General features: G+C 41.7%; 2 protein-coding genes across 4 annotated transcripts in view; one reads left to right on the top strand and one right to left on the bottom strand.

Moving 5' to 3' along the window:
* The window catches only part of SLC41A2 (solute carrier family 41 member 2), a 52,453-nt gene extending 50,259 nt beyond the window's left edge, over window positions 1-2,194 (top strand). The window contains exon 11 of the mRNA XM_049822355.1: window positions 62-2,194. Coding sequence (XP_049678312.1) covers window positions 62-247 — 186 coding nt within the window. The 3' untranslated portion in view covers window positions 248-2,194. The remainder of the gene's footprint in view (window positions 1-61) is intronic.
* Window positions 2,195-13,200: 11,006 nt separating this feature from the next.
* The window catches only part of CHST11 (carbohydrate sulfotransferase 11), a 174,991-nt gene continuing 168,140 nt past the window's right edge, over window positions 13,201-20,051 (bottom strand). For all 3 annotated transcript variants that reach the window (XM_049821571.1, XM_049821572.1, XM_049821573.1), the window contains one exon: window positions 13,201-18,145. In XM_049821571.1, coding sequence (XP_049677528.1) covers window positions 17,297-18,145 — 849 coding nt within the window. In that variant the 3' untranslated portion in view covers window positions 13,201-17,296. The remainder of the gene's footprint in view (window positions 18,146-20,051) is intronic.

The following is a 20,051-nucleotide window of genomic DNA, read 5'->3' as shown; positions in this document are numbered from 1 at the left end:
CTTCCTTTCAATGTAACTTAATTGGTAATAATACAGATTTTGTTTGTTTGATATTCTGTAGGTGTTTACTCTGTTATGGATTGCTGACTGGATGGTGCACCACTTCTGGAAAAAAGGAAAAGATCCTGACAGTTTTTCTATCCCTTATCTTACTGCACTGGGAGATCTGCTTGGAACTGCCTTATTAGCGATAGGTTTTCATTTTCTGTGGCTCATAGGTGACAGAGATGGCGATGTTGGAGACTAATTATTCCAATGGATGCAATGACTTTTCCTGAAATATTGACAAGACCAATCATTCCACTTGAAGGTCCTCAAAGTGATCGTTCCATTTGGTATAAGTAAATCAAGTTGACACAGTTATAAAACAGCCTTAATGATTTTAGTTTGGTTTGTTTTTTAAAAAACAGGATGGAACGAGGAGGATACTTGAGACCTTTACTCTGAAACCAAGGTGGATTGCTGCTAGTTGAAAACATCTGAGTAGACACAATGAAGGGCAGATCAATCCTTTATCAAGTTTTACATTTTTAAAAGGTCTGGTCTTTTAAAAGAACAGTTCCTTACCTGCATTGCAAATAAGAACAATCTCTAATTGCTCATTCAGTGGTGATGAAGAAGAGGGTAAGACCCAGTCAGTGGCTTGCCTTGTCTTTCCCTCCCGGGAACAAAGTGGGTATATATTTTCATCTTACCACAGAAGTGGTTAGTAGACCTCAGATGAATTCAGTTTCATAGACATTACCTGATTAGTTGATCATATGTTCTTATCTTACAATTTCAGTGCTGTGGCTCTCTGACCATTGCAGACTTGATATCAATAATAACTGTTATGGTGATTTGAACCCTGATTGTCTAAACAATTTGTCACTTTATGTATACTAATATGACCATCAACATTTATAAAAAAAAAATTAGACACTTGAAAAGCACTTTGTGCTAAAAAGAGCAACCTAATTATTTTGCTGTTGTGATTTATTAGAACAAGAGCATAGTAAAGACAAATAATGTGACTCTGACCTGATCAATAATAATGGATGAATGATTAAAACTCCTTGTGTTGGAAAGTGTATTTTCATTTAGCAACTGAAATGATATTTAACTAACTGATATTAATGGTGTTGTGATGGCCAGTATCCTGATTTTAATGACGTATTTAGAGGTGTTGATTCAAGTGTAAATACTGATCCCTGATTAAAACTTGGGGTATAAAAGATTATGTTTCTTTTTTAGGCACTTAGGAAGCTACATAAACTTCTAAAATTCCAGAGCTATCTATGTCATCCATTTCTAAGAAGAAATCTCTGCTAACAGGATTTCTGTTTTCAAACTGTGGAAGTAATATGGTCAGTAAGGAAAATGACTGCTTCTAAATAATTTCTCTTATTTGTATACCTCAATATTTCAAATAATACATTGATCATGAGGACTCTGGTTGTCACTTTGAAAAAATGTGCTAATTGCTCTGTTTTGAAGTCTAGTGGGAGTTCCCCATGGCATATGTTTTTAAAGACTATAGCATACATCCTAAATGCATAATTAAATAAACCATATTTTGAATGTTGTGATTGAAAGTTTTAAATTTTGAGACTTAAATCAGACAGCTAAATCTGTATATCAGCATATGTTGTAGTCCTGTAAACATTAGTCACGTGATTTATACATATAAAACCTCCCTTTTAATTTGATGGACCTACTCAGATGAATTGAATTATATGGATAAGTGTTAATGGGACTTCTATAGGTGTTGGTCACCTTAAACTCTGTGGAAGTTGGAAGTGTTTGCAATTCTGAAAATTAAACCAGCTATTCAGTGCCTACACATGGATTTAGATGCCTGACTTTCAGCTCCGTCATTTAAACACTTTTATTTAAGCTTTTTCTTAGCGTTATGATAATATAGTTGTTTGAATGAATCATATGTATTATGTCTTTTATTATGTGAGAGAGATGAAATCTAACTTCAGGTTCTCTGACTTTTCTTAGTTTGTATTAATGTTATTTAAAATAGTTTCTTGTATGTAGCATTGTGGGAAATACTTCTATTAAATTGTTTAAAGTGGACTAGATGTAACTGATTTTTTAATTTTTTTTCTTCAATAATGGTTATTTATTTTTGGTACAGATGTAGTTGCAAATTTTTTTATTCTGTTAGAACTGCCATCTGAATCAACTAAGCTGCCGTTTCAAGAACTTTTCTCATTAAATTTACTGGATTTTAAGTTCCTTTTTAAATGAATTGCAAGATTTTTAAAAATTAAAATTTCTTGAGATACTTGTGATCTGTGCTTATCTGATGCATGAGGGTGCTGTAGTATTTAGTCCTGACAGTATCCTTAGTGTGTTAAGTATTTTCTCAGTAAATAATTACAAAATTTTCCCAGCAACTGTTGGTACAGTCTGCTGACAAATGGATGAGTGTTTAGATCACAGAATTGGGGAAGAAACATTAAATGGGACAAATTCAGTGAAATTTGAAAAAGGGAAATATGTTGACAGACTGGAACAATCTGGGCATGGAAACAGTAAGTGATGGAAAAGTGTAATGGGAAAATTTGGTACTTCAAGAGGGAGAAAGTTCATTGCATGGTTGAGAGAGCAAAATCCATGTTGTGGGAAAGAAAGAGGTGCAAAGGTTTACACAGCATTCATTATGAGAGGCAGGAGCAAACAAAAGGAAGTTATTTGGAGAAAAGAATAAAAAGGCACAGCCAAACTTGTTTTTCAGGAAGGGAAAAAAAAATTAAGTCGTGTTGAAAGCAGTTGGGGAAGAGGTGGAAAAAGGGATACTTTGGAGAATGGTGGAAGTCAGAGAAAAAAAAGAATGGTCTCAGTAAGATATGGTTAAAGAGGAGTTTGAGTGGGGAAAGAAGCATGACATTGATAAAGCAGAGAAAACATTGACACCTGGAAGAACAAGGAGTAAATAATCTATGATGTGGAAAGGGGTTTGATTCCTATGTGGAAGGGGCATTTTAAAACCTTACAGGGGTTGCTAACTCTCCTACCTAGTGTGATGAAGGTAAAAAGCTCTTACCACCAAGTTTTTGGGGAATATTATTCCAGCCATGAGGATAATATGGGAGAAGGCACGAAAGAGTATTTGGATACCAGAGAACCTATCATCTGTTCAAAAGCTGTAGTCCCTAAATCAATTTTAAGTCTAGTCAAGTCAACCTCTCCACAGTATTCCACCAACCTGATTTTTTAAATGCATCCCCGCAACAGTCAATTACTTCACTGTATGTGCGGGTAAGAAATGTTACCAAAAATTCTATTAGTGACAAGTCGTGTGCTTTTTGTACTGCTCAAAGCATATGATTGAAAGGGACGTCCTGAGATGTTATTCTGTCTCTTGTTATCAGAGCAGCCATATTTTATAATCTTGCAGATGAAATGATTGCTTTTTATATTAAAATTCATTACGTGTTTTCTTCCCCTCCACCTGCTAGAAGATTCTTTCATACCTTCTTTTATAATTTCTAGCCTAATTAGGGCTAGTGCTGATTCACATGTATTTGCTTTTGTGTCAACATGTAGCATTTTCTTTGACTCTTCTCACATCGGCTCATTTACCTTATTTAAGCGGCAGGTCATCGTAAAGCTCTTCCTGCAACTTCTTGTACCATTTTCATTCTCCTGATGAGCTAGACCAGCCCGAAGCTCCAGTCGCTTTGCCTTTATGAGTTACTATCTGTAACCTGATGCTGAGTAACTGCTGGAGTCCTCTTGTTTGGCCATTCTTCTTACTGCCTACTCTTCTCCATTTCAGAAATATCTCTAGGGTTAAATATATGTAGGGGCAGGTTATTTGAAATCTGTATCATTTGCCGTTCTGAAGGATTTTGTGACCATCTCAGTTGTTCTATGGGCATGCATGAAAGGGGACAGACTCATTTGTTAAACTACAACCAAATGCAGCTTTGAAATTTGGAGTCAGAAGCATTGCGTACCAGAGGTGGTTTATTTTCTTTTTTCTGTGTAATGCTTTGAAATGATGTTTGCATTCTAGTGAGATACTGAATGATTCCAGCTTATTTTTGGAGTGATTATGTAGCCAGGATAGTTCCACAGCTTTATTATGCTGTTTGATACAGGGGAGGATTCTTTTTTTAATGTATTTAGATCAATATTTTGAGTTTCATAGCATCATTGTACATCTTGCCTTAATCTGTGATGTTTAAATTTGCAATATCCTCTTCCACTCCCATGTTTAATATATTAATTTCACAGGGGGTTTTAGAATGCTGATGAGAAACCGGTGAGCAGCAAATTAATTTCATTGCTTTCTACAATTTGCCAACTAAATTAAACTTTTCTCATACAAAGATTAAAACAGCATGGAGATTACGGCTTTATAAATGCAAAATAGTTTGCAGAATCAGGACTCAAAATAAGACCTATCATCTTTTTAATGGATTTGCTATTTCACTTCAATTCTGAGCATCACGAAAAGCTCTCTTAAGTCCAAGAATAACCCAGAATACACATCAGGAAACAGTAGTATAAGCACTCTGTGAAATGAAGTGTTTGAAATTCCTTATTATTATTATAATGGTAAAATTGCTATTGCAAAGGAGATAGTCTCTTTAGAGGTGCAGAAAACGGCAATAGAATATGGTAATTGAATTATAACCCGCTGTAAAAAGAGTAAGACGATGTTCGAAAACAGTACCGAAGGTACTGGAAGCAATGTGAAGTCTCTTAGGAGGATTTTTCTTTTTATTTTTTTGGCTAGTTTTTCTGTGATACAATACATGGTATTAATTGTGTTCTCCAATCCATTCCTAATCAGTCTGTTGATCAGTTATCTTTTGGATTATCATTTTCCCATACGTACTCAAAGTTAAAAAATCAACTTTCTGTATAAAAAGGTGGTGAGGAAGAACTAGTAAAGAGGCGTGTTTTGTCATTAAAGGACAAAGTCATAAAGGAAAGTCTTTCTGTTAAATTCAGTGAAAATTTGATTGTCAGGCTGTGCATGGACACTCTGGGGAATCTAGTATTAACAAAACATGAATAATTCACAATTAAAGCTAAGTACCAACACATTTAGTAAATATACGAGATATTGCCATATTCTGGGTGGGTACCCAAGAGCAGCAGTGTACCCCTTAGTCATTCAGCATTGACAGCGCTGGATGGGCTTTGCTTTCTCTGCAGCTAAAAATTTAATTTGATTTCAAGTCCTGCTAGTTGTTTATTTAATATACAGGATAGTTCATCATATGGTCTATGTATGCTTTTATTTCTCAGTTCAAACTAAACTTGAAATTTGCTTCTTCCTTTACTTGGCATTCTTCAACTTGCTCCTTTGGGAGATTGTTTCCTCTTCAAGAGCTGCTAAAAGTCTTGAGAGGTCAAGGAAGTTCTTTCCTTGAATAATTTTAAATCTGCTTTTTGCAAGTGAGATAGGGTCCTGAATGAATTATATGGTAGACATCTTTGGGGATAATTGACTTCTGAATAGTTCCTTGAGATTTAATATTTCTAAGTTCTCAGATTTACATTCTAAGTTTTACTGTGAGCAGGATCTAAAAAGGATTTTGCCTGTTTACTATTTTTTTCTGTCCTCTCCTGGTTTTAATTAAAGAAGTTGTTGCCATGTCCTGTCTACAGTAGAACAGCCTTTTAATAAATTTGACATTCTAAATGGTTTTCCAAAAATTACGAGCAATAATACTTGTTTTACACTTGGGAAGCAATCATCCACTACTTTCCTGTGAATCTTCATACTATGGCTAGCTTTAGATCATCCGAAGCCCTTTTTTTTCCTGTTTGTTTTTGAAGCAGGTGTTTTGCCCTGTGCTGACACAACTAATTGTTTTATTCTCTTATAGTATCCAAGATACTGGAGTAACATTAGAACATGCTTCATTCATCTCAACTGTTTTGAAGACTGAACCAATTTTTACTCATTAGATAGGAAAATTTAGACATGTCTAATTCCAGTTCTAGGGACATGGATGGTAGCTTTTACTTAAAAGAGAAAAGTACCTCTGGAGTTTAGAGCATTTCCAAATTTAGCTCATTAAGCTTGCCCACATTAGGTAACTGAGATCAGCTCAGGTACCAAGTTCATCTGAATTTATGGACAAAAGTATAGATGATTTGGAGATGCAAGTGATCTTTGTATTTATCTAATATGTGAAGACTGGCTGATCACTCCTCTCTGTTTCATTCATTTCATCTTAATGCTTTGAGATTGCCATTGCTGCTTCTTTAGTACCAATCCATTAAGGCCACTAAGTACTATGGTAGTGTAAGTAACTACCACATATATATGGAAACTGTGGTCCCCCTTTGTAACAGAAGATATTAAGGCCTTTGAAAAAAAACCCTTACAAAACCTGCATGTCATTTGTGCAAAACGACAGATCTCAAATGCTGCAAATTCAGATACAAAAAGACACGCTCATTCCTAGGTTTCATTTCCAGCTGGGCTTTGCTCTATTCCCGCTTTAGAAAGCTGATTCATGTTTTTAAAGACTTTTTTAAAAAGCACTGTAAGGTTACCATGCCAAAGAGCATGAAACCCGGCTCTGTTAGATACCATGTTATCTGGTTATGTGCTCTGTGCGTGAGACCGACGTGAGCTATGACTACGTTCGCCCCTTGGAGAGAGCTAAATTCCTTGCTTTGAGCAAAGCCTGGCTATATAGTCTTGCCATTAAACAGAATGTGGCACTGTACAGGATTGGCACTGTGCTGAATGTGCCGTACTGGCTGTGCGGGGTTCTTCACCGCAGACAGCTCTACAGCTGGAAGAGCCGACACCGAGACACCCGCTGCGTTGCTGGTACATAGTAAGACTTGGCTGAGAATTGGGAAAGAAAAACTGCACGCAACAGTTCCTCTAACCCATCCGAAGGTATTTACTGAGCTACCCCCCCTTTGCTCCATGCGCCTCCGCTCTGCCCCATGCAAGGTGTCTCAGCCATCTGCTTAGATTCTGCTTTAACTTGTTGACTTCATAAGGGATGTGAACTTGCAGATACCTCTGCGATCCATCTTCTTATTTTCATGTCTTACTAGAGAAACAGGAAGATGCAGAAATGTCCATCAGTTCAAAGGAAGTCTGGTTCTGCTGTGCTACAAAAATTGAATTTAAACATTTATTAAGACCTGTAAATATTTTAAAGGCCTTCTGACTTGAGATTATTGCATTACATAAATGTTTAATAGATACAGAAGCTGCACTTAAAGTGCTGATTAATGCATACATACCTCTGGAATATGTATAGCTTTCAGACTGGCACTAAGAGAAACAAACTTGAACATTTTTAGCACTCATTACAAGAAGTAGAAAATGCCCTATTACCATAGGAAGCCTCTCACAACATGTATTCATGAGACAAAAGTAGTAGCCTTTCTGATTGTTGTTTCTCATTCAACTCTAAGAATATAGCACCCAGTTTTCTGATCTATTATGGAACCGAGGTATTCGGTGTAAGCTCATTTTTAATTACCAGATTTTTTTCAGAACCACAGCATACCTGCTACCTCGACCGTGTTGTGGTTGTGTGCATCCCTGACATGTGTTCATGGTCAAGTCTCCTGCTAGATAAGGACCAAGTCTTGTAACCCATTTAGTCCTGTTCATATCAATGCAGAAAGCTCCTGCCACATGTAAGAGATTTTTTTTTTTTCCCATTTCTCCTGTTTTTAGGAGGGTATGGCTTACAGCTCAGGTGAGATCCATGCATCCTCCGTCCGCCCTGAGGGCAGCTGTCTCCTGTTCGCCGATAGCCTCTGAAAGCCCCTAGATAGCCTGGAGTGCCTTTTCCAAGAGGAGCTCGCGGGATGAGGAGTAGGAGGGCTACGGTGTCAAGTGTGACTGTGCGAGGTCGGTAACTAGCCCGGTTTGCCTGCGGATTTTGGGGGGGTCTGTGTGCTTGCCTCTCAGGGCTACAGGAGGTGCCAGTGGCCGTAGGGCTGAGACAGCTTTGTACAGCACTGACCCGGGTTTAATTCCTCGTGTGAAATGGGAGATACAGCCTGGAATCCTTAGTCAACAACCCACAACAAATTTAATTGTCTTCATATAAAATTTTCGAGTTCAGGCCAAACAATACAAGGAGATGTGTTTGCTCTGTATGGCAGACTGATGGTCACTTGGTAGAAATGAACCGCTGTGAGTGAGAGGGAGGGTAGGATGCCCAGGTTTAGGATGCTTCTCCGCTGTCTGACAGCCTCTGGAAAGCAGGGGGAAGCATCTGGCCATGCAGTACACGGCGGCATTCAGTTCACGTCTATCCTGACGTATATCCAGATCACATCAGCAAAATCTTTGATGCAGAAGGAAACCATTAGCTATCACCATCATCTCTTCAGCTAATTATCCCGAGGCTTTTTATGTGATCAAAGGAAAAATGCGAGCATGTTATTTCACTCGGAAGCAGGAGCACACCTGGTTGAATACATCTACCGAAATGTCCTGCTAGAGGGAAAGCTAACATCTCTGTCTCCAGCTGGAGAGCTTTGCGCACCTCAAAAGCTCGCTTTGCATGGTAATTTGATAATAAAGGAGGAGTTAACAGTAATACCCGTGACAAGGGCTACAACAGCATCTGTGAGGAAAAGGCTGGCTGCAGCCTTATCCTGGTTTAAGGTATGGAGGACATACCGGTCCTAAGGGCTCGAGATGGAGCCTCTGCCAGTCAAAAACCAAGCACGAAGTGTCTTAAACCTGAAACCAATTAATTATTTCAGAAGCATTCACCTGAATGCTTTCCATCTGACATCTTTACACTCGTGAAAAATAAGACTGAAATCCAGACACTGCAAACTGTGTAAGTCCTTCCTTAGGAACTGGGACAGAGCCTGTGTACTCTCCTCTGGCTGCATTTCCCAGCATGGAAATACTCATTTACATTATATGTGAGTCATTTATAGTTTTTAATCAGCTTCCACTAGCCCTGGTAAGGATTGGCCAGGTAACCTGAAACATACTACAATATGCAAAGCAAGATTACTCACCTCGTTGTGTTCTCAAACGCTTTCCTCTTAATTTAATTCTCAGTATCTCACAAGGAGAGTCCCCAAACAGAGACTTTCCATCTTAAATTTCCTCCCATCTTGTGTTCCTTTCTGTAGTTAGACAGACTTAATTTCTCACCTGAATTGCACTCAGCTGTGCCTCCTTCTAATCCTTGCACCATTGACTTAAAGGGTTTTTTCGTAAAAAAATAATTGTGGATTTAATTTTTGAAATTTTCCTAAGTGACAAAGGGAGGCTTTAAAAGCATCTGCTGGAGGGAATGATACATATTGCACGTAAAATCATATTGCACAAACAGCAGTAACATTTTTATGATAAAATAGCAAAGTACGTTGTAAAATTGATACAAAATAGCAGAATTGTTATGTCTTTCCATATTACTGAAGGCAAATTTCTTAGTAAATCACATACAGCTATAATTCCAGGAGGGAAAATATTTTGTTTTTCTTGAATGGGTGTCTCAGCATTTACCCGGCCATCTCTGCAAACAGCACTTGCCTCTCTATAGCGCGGCTGCTTGCTCTGATTTGACCTTTCTTTCTACATCCATCTCTTAGAAGTTCAAAAAATGGTAAAAAAAATCTATGCAGTGATTGATTGCATTAATGGAGCTAACAATCACTTTAAAAAAAACACCAACAAGACTTCTACTTTAGACGTAAAACTAAACCTGTTTTAGCTGGAATAGTTATCTGCTAAGATAAGTCCGACTAAATTGAGCCTAAGAAGGGCTTAGGCAATGCCCCAACCCTCTTTGCAGGAGCTTTTACAGCAAATTGGGGCCCGTTGTGGGTTGCAGGTTTTGACTTGATGTAGGGCTGCAAATACCTGCTGACAGCACAGAGACCACTTGCTAGCTAAAAAGTCATGAATTGCCACAGTATAATTCTAGTTTTTAGAATAAGATGAGGCCTAATGGTTTAACAGTTATTATTCAGCCATATGTTATCCTGGCAGCTTTATGTATTAGTAAAAAAAAATAGAACCGAGGGCATAAACTTTGGATTGATTTTCCTCTTACTGAGGAAAACAGCTTTGCTGGTTGTTTGTTTTTTAATTAAAAACTCTGACTGAAATGAGATTTTCAAACCCACATAACTTTACTTGAAATGCTATGTCTCATTTTCCAACATAATCTGTCCATTTGTTGCATAGTGATTGGATGTATGCTACTAAACACCTAAAGAAATGTTATCTCAGGTCTGCATTTACTCACAAAATAGGGACAGAGGAATCAATTTCAATGTCTAAGTCAGTAACATTCTTGAAATACTGGCAAAATAGATTTTTAACAACGTATAAATGAATGAAAATATTTTCTGTATTTTTTTCCTCCATGAATAAGTCACTACTCTCAGTCCTAAATGCCTCTGACTTCGGCAGCAGAAGCCATTTATCCGACAGTGAGTTGTATCTCATAGTCTGGAGGCTTGAGCACTCCAGTAGAGTGACGTTTCCAGTAACGGGGGAAAAGATCTGCTGTTCATCTTGCGAACAGGGAAAGTAAAGTTGATTTTTCTCTTTCATCACAGATTTTTTTAAAAACTGATTTGCATGCAATTTGGGGCAGTGGCTTTTGTCCTTTAGCACACCGAAGAATAAAACCAGACTCTGATTTTTCAAAATTTTCAGCTTTTGGCAAAGTTGAAAGTGTAACTGGAAAAGCAAGATGCTTTTGTGTGGCATCAGGAGTCTTGTAGGTGATGATGTGTAACACAGCTAGTGAGAAAAGCACGGTGCTGCTGTCGAGAAGCATACGCTCTAGTTTCCACTCTGCTGCTGGCTGCATTTCTTCCATTTTTTTTCCTTCCTTCCTTCCAGTTTGCCAGATTTTTAATTTTTTTTTTTTTTTGCAATTATGGTAGAATTAAATGAAATGTATTGTCATCCAAACAAAGGTTGGGAAGCATTGGCGGGGCTCGCGCCTGCACAGGGAGCACGTTACGACCACAGAAACGGGCTTTCTTCAAACTTTGTATCATCTCCACTGGACTTCTTACTTGTGTGACCTGGTCACTTGCTTGGGCGAGAGGACACCTCAGCCGTGCAGGATCCTGCCGCTTCGTCGCATCCCCCAGTGCTCCGTACTCGTCTCCCCGGTGCCGTGCACAGCCCTGCTGCCCCCAGCTCTCCTGTCCTACAGCAGCTGCCCCTGGTCCATACTGGGGGGGGGGCTTGGCAGCTGTGGGGCAGAAGCTGTATGCTGGGTACCAATGGGAAGGGATTTTTGTAAATCTATTATTATTTAACGGAGAAATTGAGGCTTGCCAAGAAGACAAATCCTCACGCTTCCTTCCACTGGAGCAAACCCAATTTTGTCAGCCGCTGTGGCAGTATCAGGGAACGGGCTCTTCTCCGCAATCTTACAAGCAACGGAGGAAATCACCCAAAAGCTGTGCACCCAACGGCTGTGCAGAGAGACCATTTCTTACCCCATTACCCCCAAAAGGGAAGTTCCCATTTTTGCATCTGTGTGATTTCAATTTTCTGAAGCCCCCCAGCTCACCCCCTCCGTGGCCGAGCTCCGCAGCCCTGGTCCCCGCTCTCCTGGGCTCGGTCCCCCGGCGTGCCCAGCCCCATCTGCCCCCACGCAGCCACGGGATTTCTCTCGGCCCTCGTTTCTGCGTGATTCATTTTTGGGACCACAGATGTTATTCGAAGCTGATGGACTCTCTCAGGGCAGTGCAGTGGCTTGCTTAGACCCAGGTACTGCCAAAAGAGGATTGCATCACTTCGAAGCTGAAGTCATCCACGCCCTGCCAAGGTGCCGAGGGAGGCAGAGCGATCAGCACGGTGCTAATCGCTCACTGACACTGAGTCCTTCTCGAGACCTTCTTAATTATCATCTCCCTCTCTGTTTGAGATTGTAGAGGAAACAAATCACCGATGTTTTGAAATGTGAAGGTTGTCGTCTTAATACCACACAGCTAGGCTGCGATTTCAGGAGGCTACGCTCCAGTTCTGCCTATTAATTAGGGAGTGCAGGGTGGTGGGGCGTTTAAGGTGGGAATAGGCTCTAAAGATAGCCCACCATGTGCTATGACACCTACTCAGCAGATTTCCTATTTTCTGTTTGCCTCTGCTCTGATTGTGAATGGCGTTTGCCTTCTGAGGAGTGGGGCTGGCAGATTAAATGATCTGTTTGCCACTGGCAGTGCTGCACCCAGAATACGGCATTCAGTTTTGGGGCCCTCCCCGGTTCAAGAGGGATGTGAAGATGCTGGAGAGGTTACAGCGATGGGATACCAAGATGTTCAGTGACCTAAAGGATATCACCTCTGAGGAGATGTTGAGGGATCTGGCCTTATTTAGTCTGGTGACGGTATTGCGAAGTAGGAGACTAATAGCAGTCTACAACTACTTGAAGGAGACTTACAAAGAAAGTGAATCCAAACTCTTATTCCAGCAGTGGCAGATGATGGAAACAAGTTAAAGGCTGGGAGTCTCAAAGAGCCCACTAGGAAAAACCATCTCTGCTGGGTGGGTCGCCCTCCATCCCCAGAGGCGTTGAAGCCTCGGCTAGTCAAAACCATGGCTGACCTGGTCGTGGTGACCTTCTGCAGTGGGGTGGCCCGGGTGACCCCCAGGGTCCCTTCCAACAACACAGTCGCAATGGTGAGTAGTTATTGCTTGAATGTATGCTTTTTCTAAGTGTAATTTATGATGCTGATTTCCTTGCCAAGTTTGTCTTCAAAGCCCAGCTGGAAGTTTCTGCTTTGGGGTTAGACGTGGCCTCAGTGAAAACCACAGATGAGACCACACAGATTTGAGGACTGCGGGAAATTTTAACTCAAAGCCATTCTTAGTGAGTTCACACAAAGGTGGGCAAGCACGTGGCCTAAAGCTCATCAGACAGCTGGAGTTTATGTCATCTGACTGACTCTAAAACATCCTTGCTTGAGGTGGGATGATGTTTCTGGGCACACGACAGGTCTTAAATTGACAGCCCTCATCCCTGCTGCTGGAAACTTGAGAAGGAAGGGAGCAAGAGGGACAGTGTTAGATGACTTTAGCTCTCCTCCTGCACAGCAGTAGATAATTTTGAGTCTTCTGCTTGTCCTGCCACAATAAACCTTGTGGGAAAGCAAAGCTATGCAGACAAAAATCCCACCCTGAAAGCATGAGCCAGAAATAAAGCACACAGAGAGGAACTTTCTTTCTTCAATTTAATTGAAGTTACTTAGAAAAATAATCAGGCTTGAATGGCTTTTTTAAGGAAAGATTCATGAGCAGTTCACACTTGTGTTGGCAATGTATAATTTAGCTTTTTCCTTTATTAACAGTATATTTAGGTATGAGGAGATACTTTTCTACAACAAGCCTTCTACTGCATACAAATAGGTTAAAAAAAAAAAAAAATCCAACCCCACATCGATGTTAAATTATTCGTACACATTGTATTGTGCATGCATGTAAGAAAATAACACTCTCTGTAACAAGAGTAATAGTAAGGACAGTCCCTTTTTGTACCTGAAAAGTGCAGCAGACTACAGTGAAACCCTAAAACATCTGGGGTCAACTTACTTCTAAAAGCACTTCTGCTTGTGGCTTATTTATTATTTCACTTGTTTTACACAGCGCGTGGTTCAGGCAGCTCGCACGTTTCTGTGATAATGGACGTGGTTTATGAAGAGGCTGAGGCATGGACCAAGTCAGGTTTGAGGGGAACCTCCTACCGCCCAGGAGTCACCACCGTGGTCAGATGGGCCAAATCCAGCCTGGGCACCAGGTAAAGGTGCTTGGGGCCATCGGGGTGGGGTGGGGGGGGGGAACAAATCCCCGGCTGTGGGTAAGGAGCCGCAGGCGCTGCTGGGCTCAGTGCTGGCCCAGCCAAATGGCAGGGAGGCACCGGCTGCTCGGAGATGGGGATCACTGCTCCCGAGCCCAGCAGCTTTTGAGGGGGCTGGGGGCAGAGGTGGGGAGCGGGACCTTCCCCGCTGGGTCCTCTCCGCGCTCACCACTGCTTGACCAGAACTAAACGCACATTCTTCTCAACCAGCGGCTCCCCAGGTGGCCCTCGCTGCCCCACGGGCACATCTGTATTTTGCATTTTGCTGGGGCTGCAGATTTGCCTGTCTGGCTCCCGGGACCAGCCGTGGCCACAGCAGAAATGAACCGGGGAGGGAGGCAGAGCTCGGGAGCACACCAGCCCCTCTTCTCCTCCGGCTGGGAAACCCAGTAAAGAGGTGGGGGGTAAAACCAACCTGGTTCCCCGGCTGCCCCCACAGTGCAGGTTGTGGCCACCAGCTCGCTGAGATGAGGAGGAACAATCCAGAACATCCTCCTGTGTGGGTGCAGTGGAAAGAGAGAGTTTTTGGCTCAGTCAAAACAACACACCCAGTAGACCGGAAAAAAAAAAGGCTATTCCTTAACATCTGTGGTCCTCCTCTGACCTGGCGAGGGCTTCGTGCTCACCGTGCAGGATACGATCGCAGCCAGCATGTCAGCTGTTCATTTTAAACACAGACCTACAGCCCATTCATAGCACCCCAAAATGCATATAACACACTAAATGGACGGTTTGTAGTAGTCTGGGATCAAGGTTTTTAAAAAGCAAGTGACTTTTAAGTAGCCACTTAAGTCCAAATAAAAGCCATCTCAGTGCTGAGCATCCGCCCATAGGGCAGCCCTCTGCGGGGAGGCAGAATTTGGGTAATCAAACCCAAAGCTGCTGCTAAAAATCCTGGCTCAAGCAGCGCTCACCCCTCAGATCTCCTGAACATGTTTTTCACCTAAAGCTTTTCTATCATAGCTGTCAAATAGGGGTTTTGTGTCTCCAAAGCAGTGAAACTAAAGAGAGTATTTCAGAAGACAAAACCATGGTGATGACAGAGAAAAGTACAAAAAGGAGGGGGGAAGCACACTCCCTTTGAAAATGATTTACTTTCTGAAGCAACTTTTTTCTTAAATGAAAAAATTCACATCACATTCTGTTGGAAGGATTAACAGCTAACTGAAGAGAGAATTGGACCAAAATATGAACACTGTCAGATACAAGATGAAACAAGCACACAAACAGCTTGCGGGAAATATTTGGGGGGGGGGGGGGGAGAGGGGGAATCTACCCTCAGACAGATTTTTTTTTTTTTTTTTAACAAATATATAACCATTGAACTACAAACAAAAGAAAGCCAGGGCACACTGTGATAGGCACTTGCAACAGCTCCACGTACTCTAAATGAGACAAAACTGCTTTCAAGTAAAACAAGCCAGCGATCAGCAACCGCTCAGGAATTGAGAGCTGTCAGGCGCAGACAGCCAGCTCTTCGCTAGCCACTGGGTCAGCACTCCGGGTTATAAATAGGACCTGGGTTATGAAAACTGTGGCTGTTCCAGAATGGACGAGAGATTTATTTGTAGGGTATGATTAAAAAAAATAATGACCCGAATCCTGGCTAAGACCAAATCCAATTGTGAAAGGACTTCAGCTGCTGTTTGTTATGTTAATTTGTTCTTCACTGAGATTTATTTGGCGACTTATTTTTATAAAATAAGATGGAACCTATTTTTCTCCTTTAACCACATATCTGTCCTGGAGACTAATGCAATTCAGTGGATATTACTGGCTACTGTACAATACGACATTTTCAAGATCTGGCTCTGATACTGTTAAAGCAGCTCTGCCTTCAGCTGAGTTTATTCGAATCTTCACTAGGTTTTGGAATGGTTTGGTTTGATCATAAGATTGACATGCAGGCAAGTTCAAACCCCATTTTAACCATCAATCAACTTTAAAAGAGATTTTGGGTTCCCCCCCGTGCCTTGATTTAAGCCTCCTTTTGCCCATCAGCCGGCTGCCCCAGGACGGGAGAGCTTGGGGTGACGACAGACCAGTCCCCGGGCAGGCGCCGGTCGCCCGCTTGGCCGTACCCCTCGCCTGCCTCAAATTAAAGCAGATATTTGGAGAAGCCTGTACTTCTGCTCACTAGCTTGCTAATAAATCCACACTGAAATCTCATTTTTCATTCTTTATTTGCCGCGAATAGATTACTACTTGCTTGCCCAAAACAATTGCTCGGTATGCTACGCCTGGTACAGTCTGCCATCCACAAAACAACTGCTACTCAGACATTCACCTTAAGTAAAAAGGTCATGATCTCGCACTAGAGCTGACTTAGATGAAATACTAACCCACTGGAAATTAGAAATATCCCTGTCAATGGTATTTAGGCATCAACTAAAGAAAAAGACGACGCCCTCTTCCCCCTAGGAAAAAGCCATGAAACCAGCATGCAGGAGGATGAGACCTTTTTTATTGCCTTGCATGCTTAGAGATCAACATGAAGATGACTTTCTGACTTTTCAAATGACATGCCCACATCCTTTGTAGCAACGTATCATGACCGGTGTCTTTCGAGCCAATTTCGGTTGTCCATCTTAAGATCAGATAGGGAGGCAAGACTTGCAGAGGACAGAGCTCTCCCCAGCCCCAGCCTGGATATGAATTATGTCAATGGTAATTGCTTTGGGCATTCAAAAATCTCTACAGTCGCTTTCAAAATGCTGATTTTTTCTGATGGACTATCTGCAAATCTGCATTCAATTGGGCTGGCAGGCTTCAAATTAAGACACAATGGGACTGGTCATATTCTTGATAAACTCATTAAGTCCAGACTTATAAAAAGTTCATGGTTTCTCTTCCCAAGGAATACATTCACATTTCTTTCAGTCATGGGTTTAGCTATCATGAATCTATCAAAATCTCTTTTCCTTTTCCTTTTCAGGGCTAGAAGACAGATTTAATTTTTTTAGTACACTTGAGTGCAATATCACTTTCTGAAGAAATTATTTCCACCACTCTTCTCAAAACGTGTGGTGTCAAGAACTGTTCCCGTATTTACCTGCATCAACGGCTAATGGAGGAGTATTATTACCCAGAGACAAGCTCAACCGAGGAAAGCACAAAACCAGACTCCTTTTGTCCAAATGTTATCTTATCTCTGCTGCTGAAGTGACACCTACCAAGAGACCATGTTTTAAATAAGTATAAATAACATTAATTAGAATTGGAGCAATGCAAGATCAATGAAAATCACCAGAACACAATTAACTTTTTTTTTAAACAGTGTAGCAGTATTATTCATTTCTACAGCTAGATCGTCACAATCCTGTTACCCTGCAAAGAGAGCTGTCCTTTCTTACAGTTGATTTAAATAATTTTGACTGTGCTGCTCGCAGCATCATTCAAAAAAAAATATTAATTTACAAAATAACCCATTCTCCATATTTATTATGACAAATAAAAATCTTAAATAAAACAGGCTTTCTCTCCCCTCTCTCCCCCCAACCCATCCCTCATTCCAATTTCAGGTAGCTTGGCACTGAGTAATTGAACATTAAAAAATCAAGTTTGTAGACTTCATACAGCTGCGTTTGGTGCTCGGAGCTGATGTTCTGGAAGAACTCTGTGGTCATTTCGTCAGTAGTTCTCGTAGACTTTGCATAGGTGGGGAACTTCAGGTAGTTGCCTACTCCCGCCAGCTGGAGAATGTAATTCGAATCCTCTTCGAGCGTTTCGTATTTTCCTATGAGGTCGTAGTGGATGTGGCAAGGGTGGCAGAGGGAGTACACAGTCTGCCAGTGCTCGTTGAAGGGCTCTTCTCTTTGGGTGTGCGGGTCAATGAGATACGCCACAAACTCTTCAAATTTCACGTCATCGCCTTTACGCAGAGCTTCCTGGGTTGCGTTTTTCCTCTGGCGCCTCACGATTTTGGTGCCATATCGCTTGTGGAAGGAAGTGTTGTACTTCTGGGTGAACTTGTTCCGGTAGGCTGACACCAGTCTCTCGAAAGGCTCGCGAACAAAGAGGAACTTCATGTAGTTTTTCAAGCGGTGGTTGATCTCTGGGATGCTGTACTGGTTGAGGGTCTTCAGGTTCGAAGACACATGGGCTTCATTGGCTGGTATTTCCATTGGATCGCTGTACTTGCCTCTTCCCGTCAAAACCATCATGACTCTCTTCCAGTTTGTGCAGGCCACTTTGGGAACATAGCAATAGATCATTTCATGGTCTTCATCCACGACTAGGTGCTTGAGATCATTGGGTGTCAGCACACGGCGCTTCCTGCTAGATACACTGTTTGCTCGGCACGTGTCTGTCACTTGGTCTCGTCTAATCTGATGAAGAATTGCTGTGTTGGACAACTGCAAAGAAAACACAGGCACCAGTAAGTCAAGCGGCTGGGAAAATCTTACTGCCTTTTTGTTTATTATACAAATTCATAGTAAAGTAGATTACTGCCTGTATAGAACGGTTCATTACGTGGCTGAGTAAAATTGCTCCTATGCTGGAAGACACACTCTTTTTGTCTCCGAACTTCTTGATAAGTGCTGCTTAAATGCTGTTCACAAAGTATCCAGGGCTTTGCTTTGAAGCCAACACAAATGAGCACAAGCGCTCACACAGCCTGGTGGCAAGTGTATTTGCAGCACCCTCATCCCGAGATGCGGTCACTGCTTTTCTTAGTGCTGGAAAACAGATCTGCCCTCCACTCTGCAGTCCACCCCACGGCTACAGCAGTGCTGGACCCTGCCTGACCTTTTGCTGCTGAGATGGGGTAGGAAGACATCAGAGTTGGAAAATTTGTCAAAATGAAAACAGGATGTGCTCCTGTTGCTGATGTCTTTTATGCTGGAGAATTTAATAATTGTGGCTTGTTTCTTCACTATCACCTTGGCAGAAGAAATGAAGCCTATGGAGCTTCCCATTTGTCCTGGTTTCGGCTGGGATACAGTTAATTTTCTTTCTAGTAGCTGGTATAGTGCTATGTTTTGGGTTCAGTACCAGAAGAATGTTGATAACACACTGATGTTTTCAGTTGTTGCTAAGTAGTGTTTAGACTAAGTCAAGGAGTTTTCAGCTTCTCCTGCCCAGCCAGCAAGAAGGCTGGCGGGGCACAAGGAATTAGGAGGGGACACAGCCAGGACAGCTGACCCAGACTGGCCAAAGGGGTATTCCAGACCATGGGATGTCATGCCCAGTATATAAACTGGGGGCAGTTGGCCTGGGGGGATCGCTGCTCGGGAACTAACTGGGCATTGGTCAGCGAGTGGTGAGCAATTGTATTGTGCATCACTTGTTTTGTATATTCCAATTCTTTTATTATTATTGTCATTTTATTATTCTTCTTATTATCATTATTAGTTTCTTCCTTTCTGTTCTATTAAATTGTTCTCATCTCAACCCACAAGTTTTACTCCCCCCCGCTCCCCCAGTTCTCTCCCCTGTCCCACCGGGTGTGGGGGGAAGTGAGCGAGTGGCTGCGTGGTGCTTAGTTGCTGGCTGGGGTTAAACCATGACACAGCTACTCCCCAAGAGGAACATTCGCTCAGATGTGATTTCTTGAGGAGCAGGGAGAACATTAACTATAAATTTGCCTCTCTGCTAAAGCCATATTGACAGAGAAGGAAAGAGTGCATGGCCTTCTAACACACACAGCAATATGTTCATCTATAGCCCTTTATTATTTTATTAATAGAGCCCTAACTTTCTACTAATACTGGATGCTTTGGAGATGTTGTAATCTCTCTTAGGAGGGACCCACACGGCCGCGGCGCAGACATGGCCACGTTCTTGCCACGAGCCACCTCCTGCCCAGACTGTGTCCAGCAGAAACAGCGAGAGCTTCTGCTAAGGCGGGTAATGAGCTCCTCTGGAAAACGGGGAATATTAGCGCAAGCAAAGGACCGTGCCGACGCAGGGCTCCTGTGTTTGGTTATTCAGAGCCAGCTGAGGTGTCTCTGCGTGGCCCAGCGTTTTGCTGTGCAGCCGTACCCTCACTGCTACAAACACCTTTTTACATATTCTGAATAAATTGCATCAAAGCAACAGGGGGAAGGGTTTGGTAATGTTATTTACATTTACTTAACACCACTTACCTGTGGATTTCAAAGAGCCTTACACTCAATAATTAGTTTAGCCTCAAAGCCAAATATTAAGGCAAGTATTGACCTTCCTATTTGATAGGCAAGGAGGTCTGAGATTCCTTCTTGTATGCTAAGTCTTTCAAAATGTTTATCTGCTACCTTCTAGTTAGGTTAACATGAATCA

The sequence above is a fragment of the Accipiter gentilis genome, chromosome 18, assembly GCF_929443795.1.
Source record: "Accipiter gentilis chromosome 18, bAccGen1.1, whole genome shotgun sequence".
Classification (NCBI taxonomy): Eukaryota; Metazoa; Chordata; class Aves; order Accipitriformes; family Accipitridae; genus Astur; species Astur gentilis.
The sequence above is the reverse complement of the archived record's forward strand: the minus strand, read 5'-3'. Positions and strand labels throughout refer to the sequence as shown.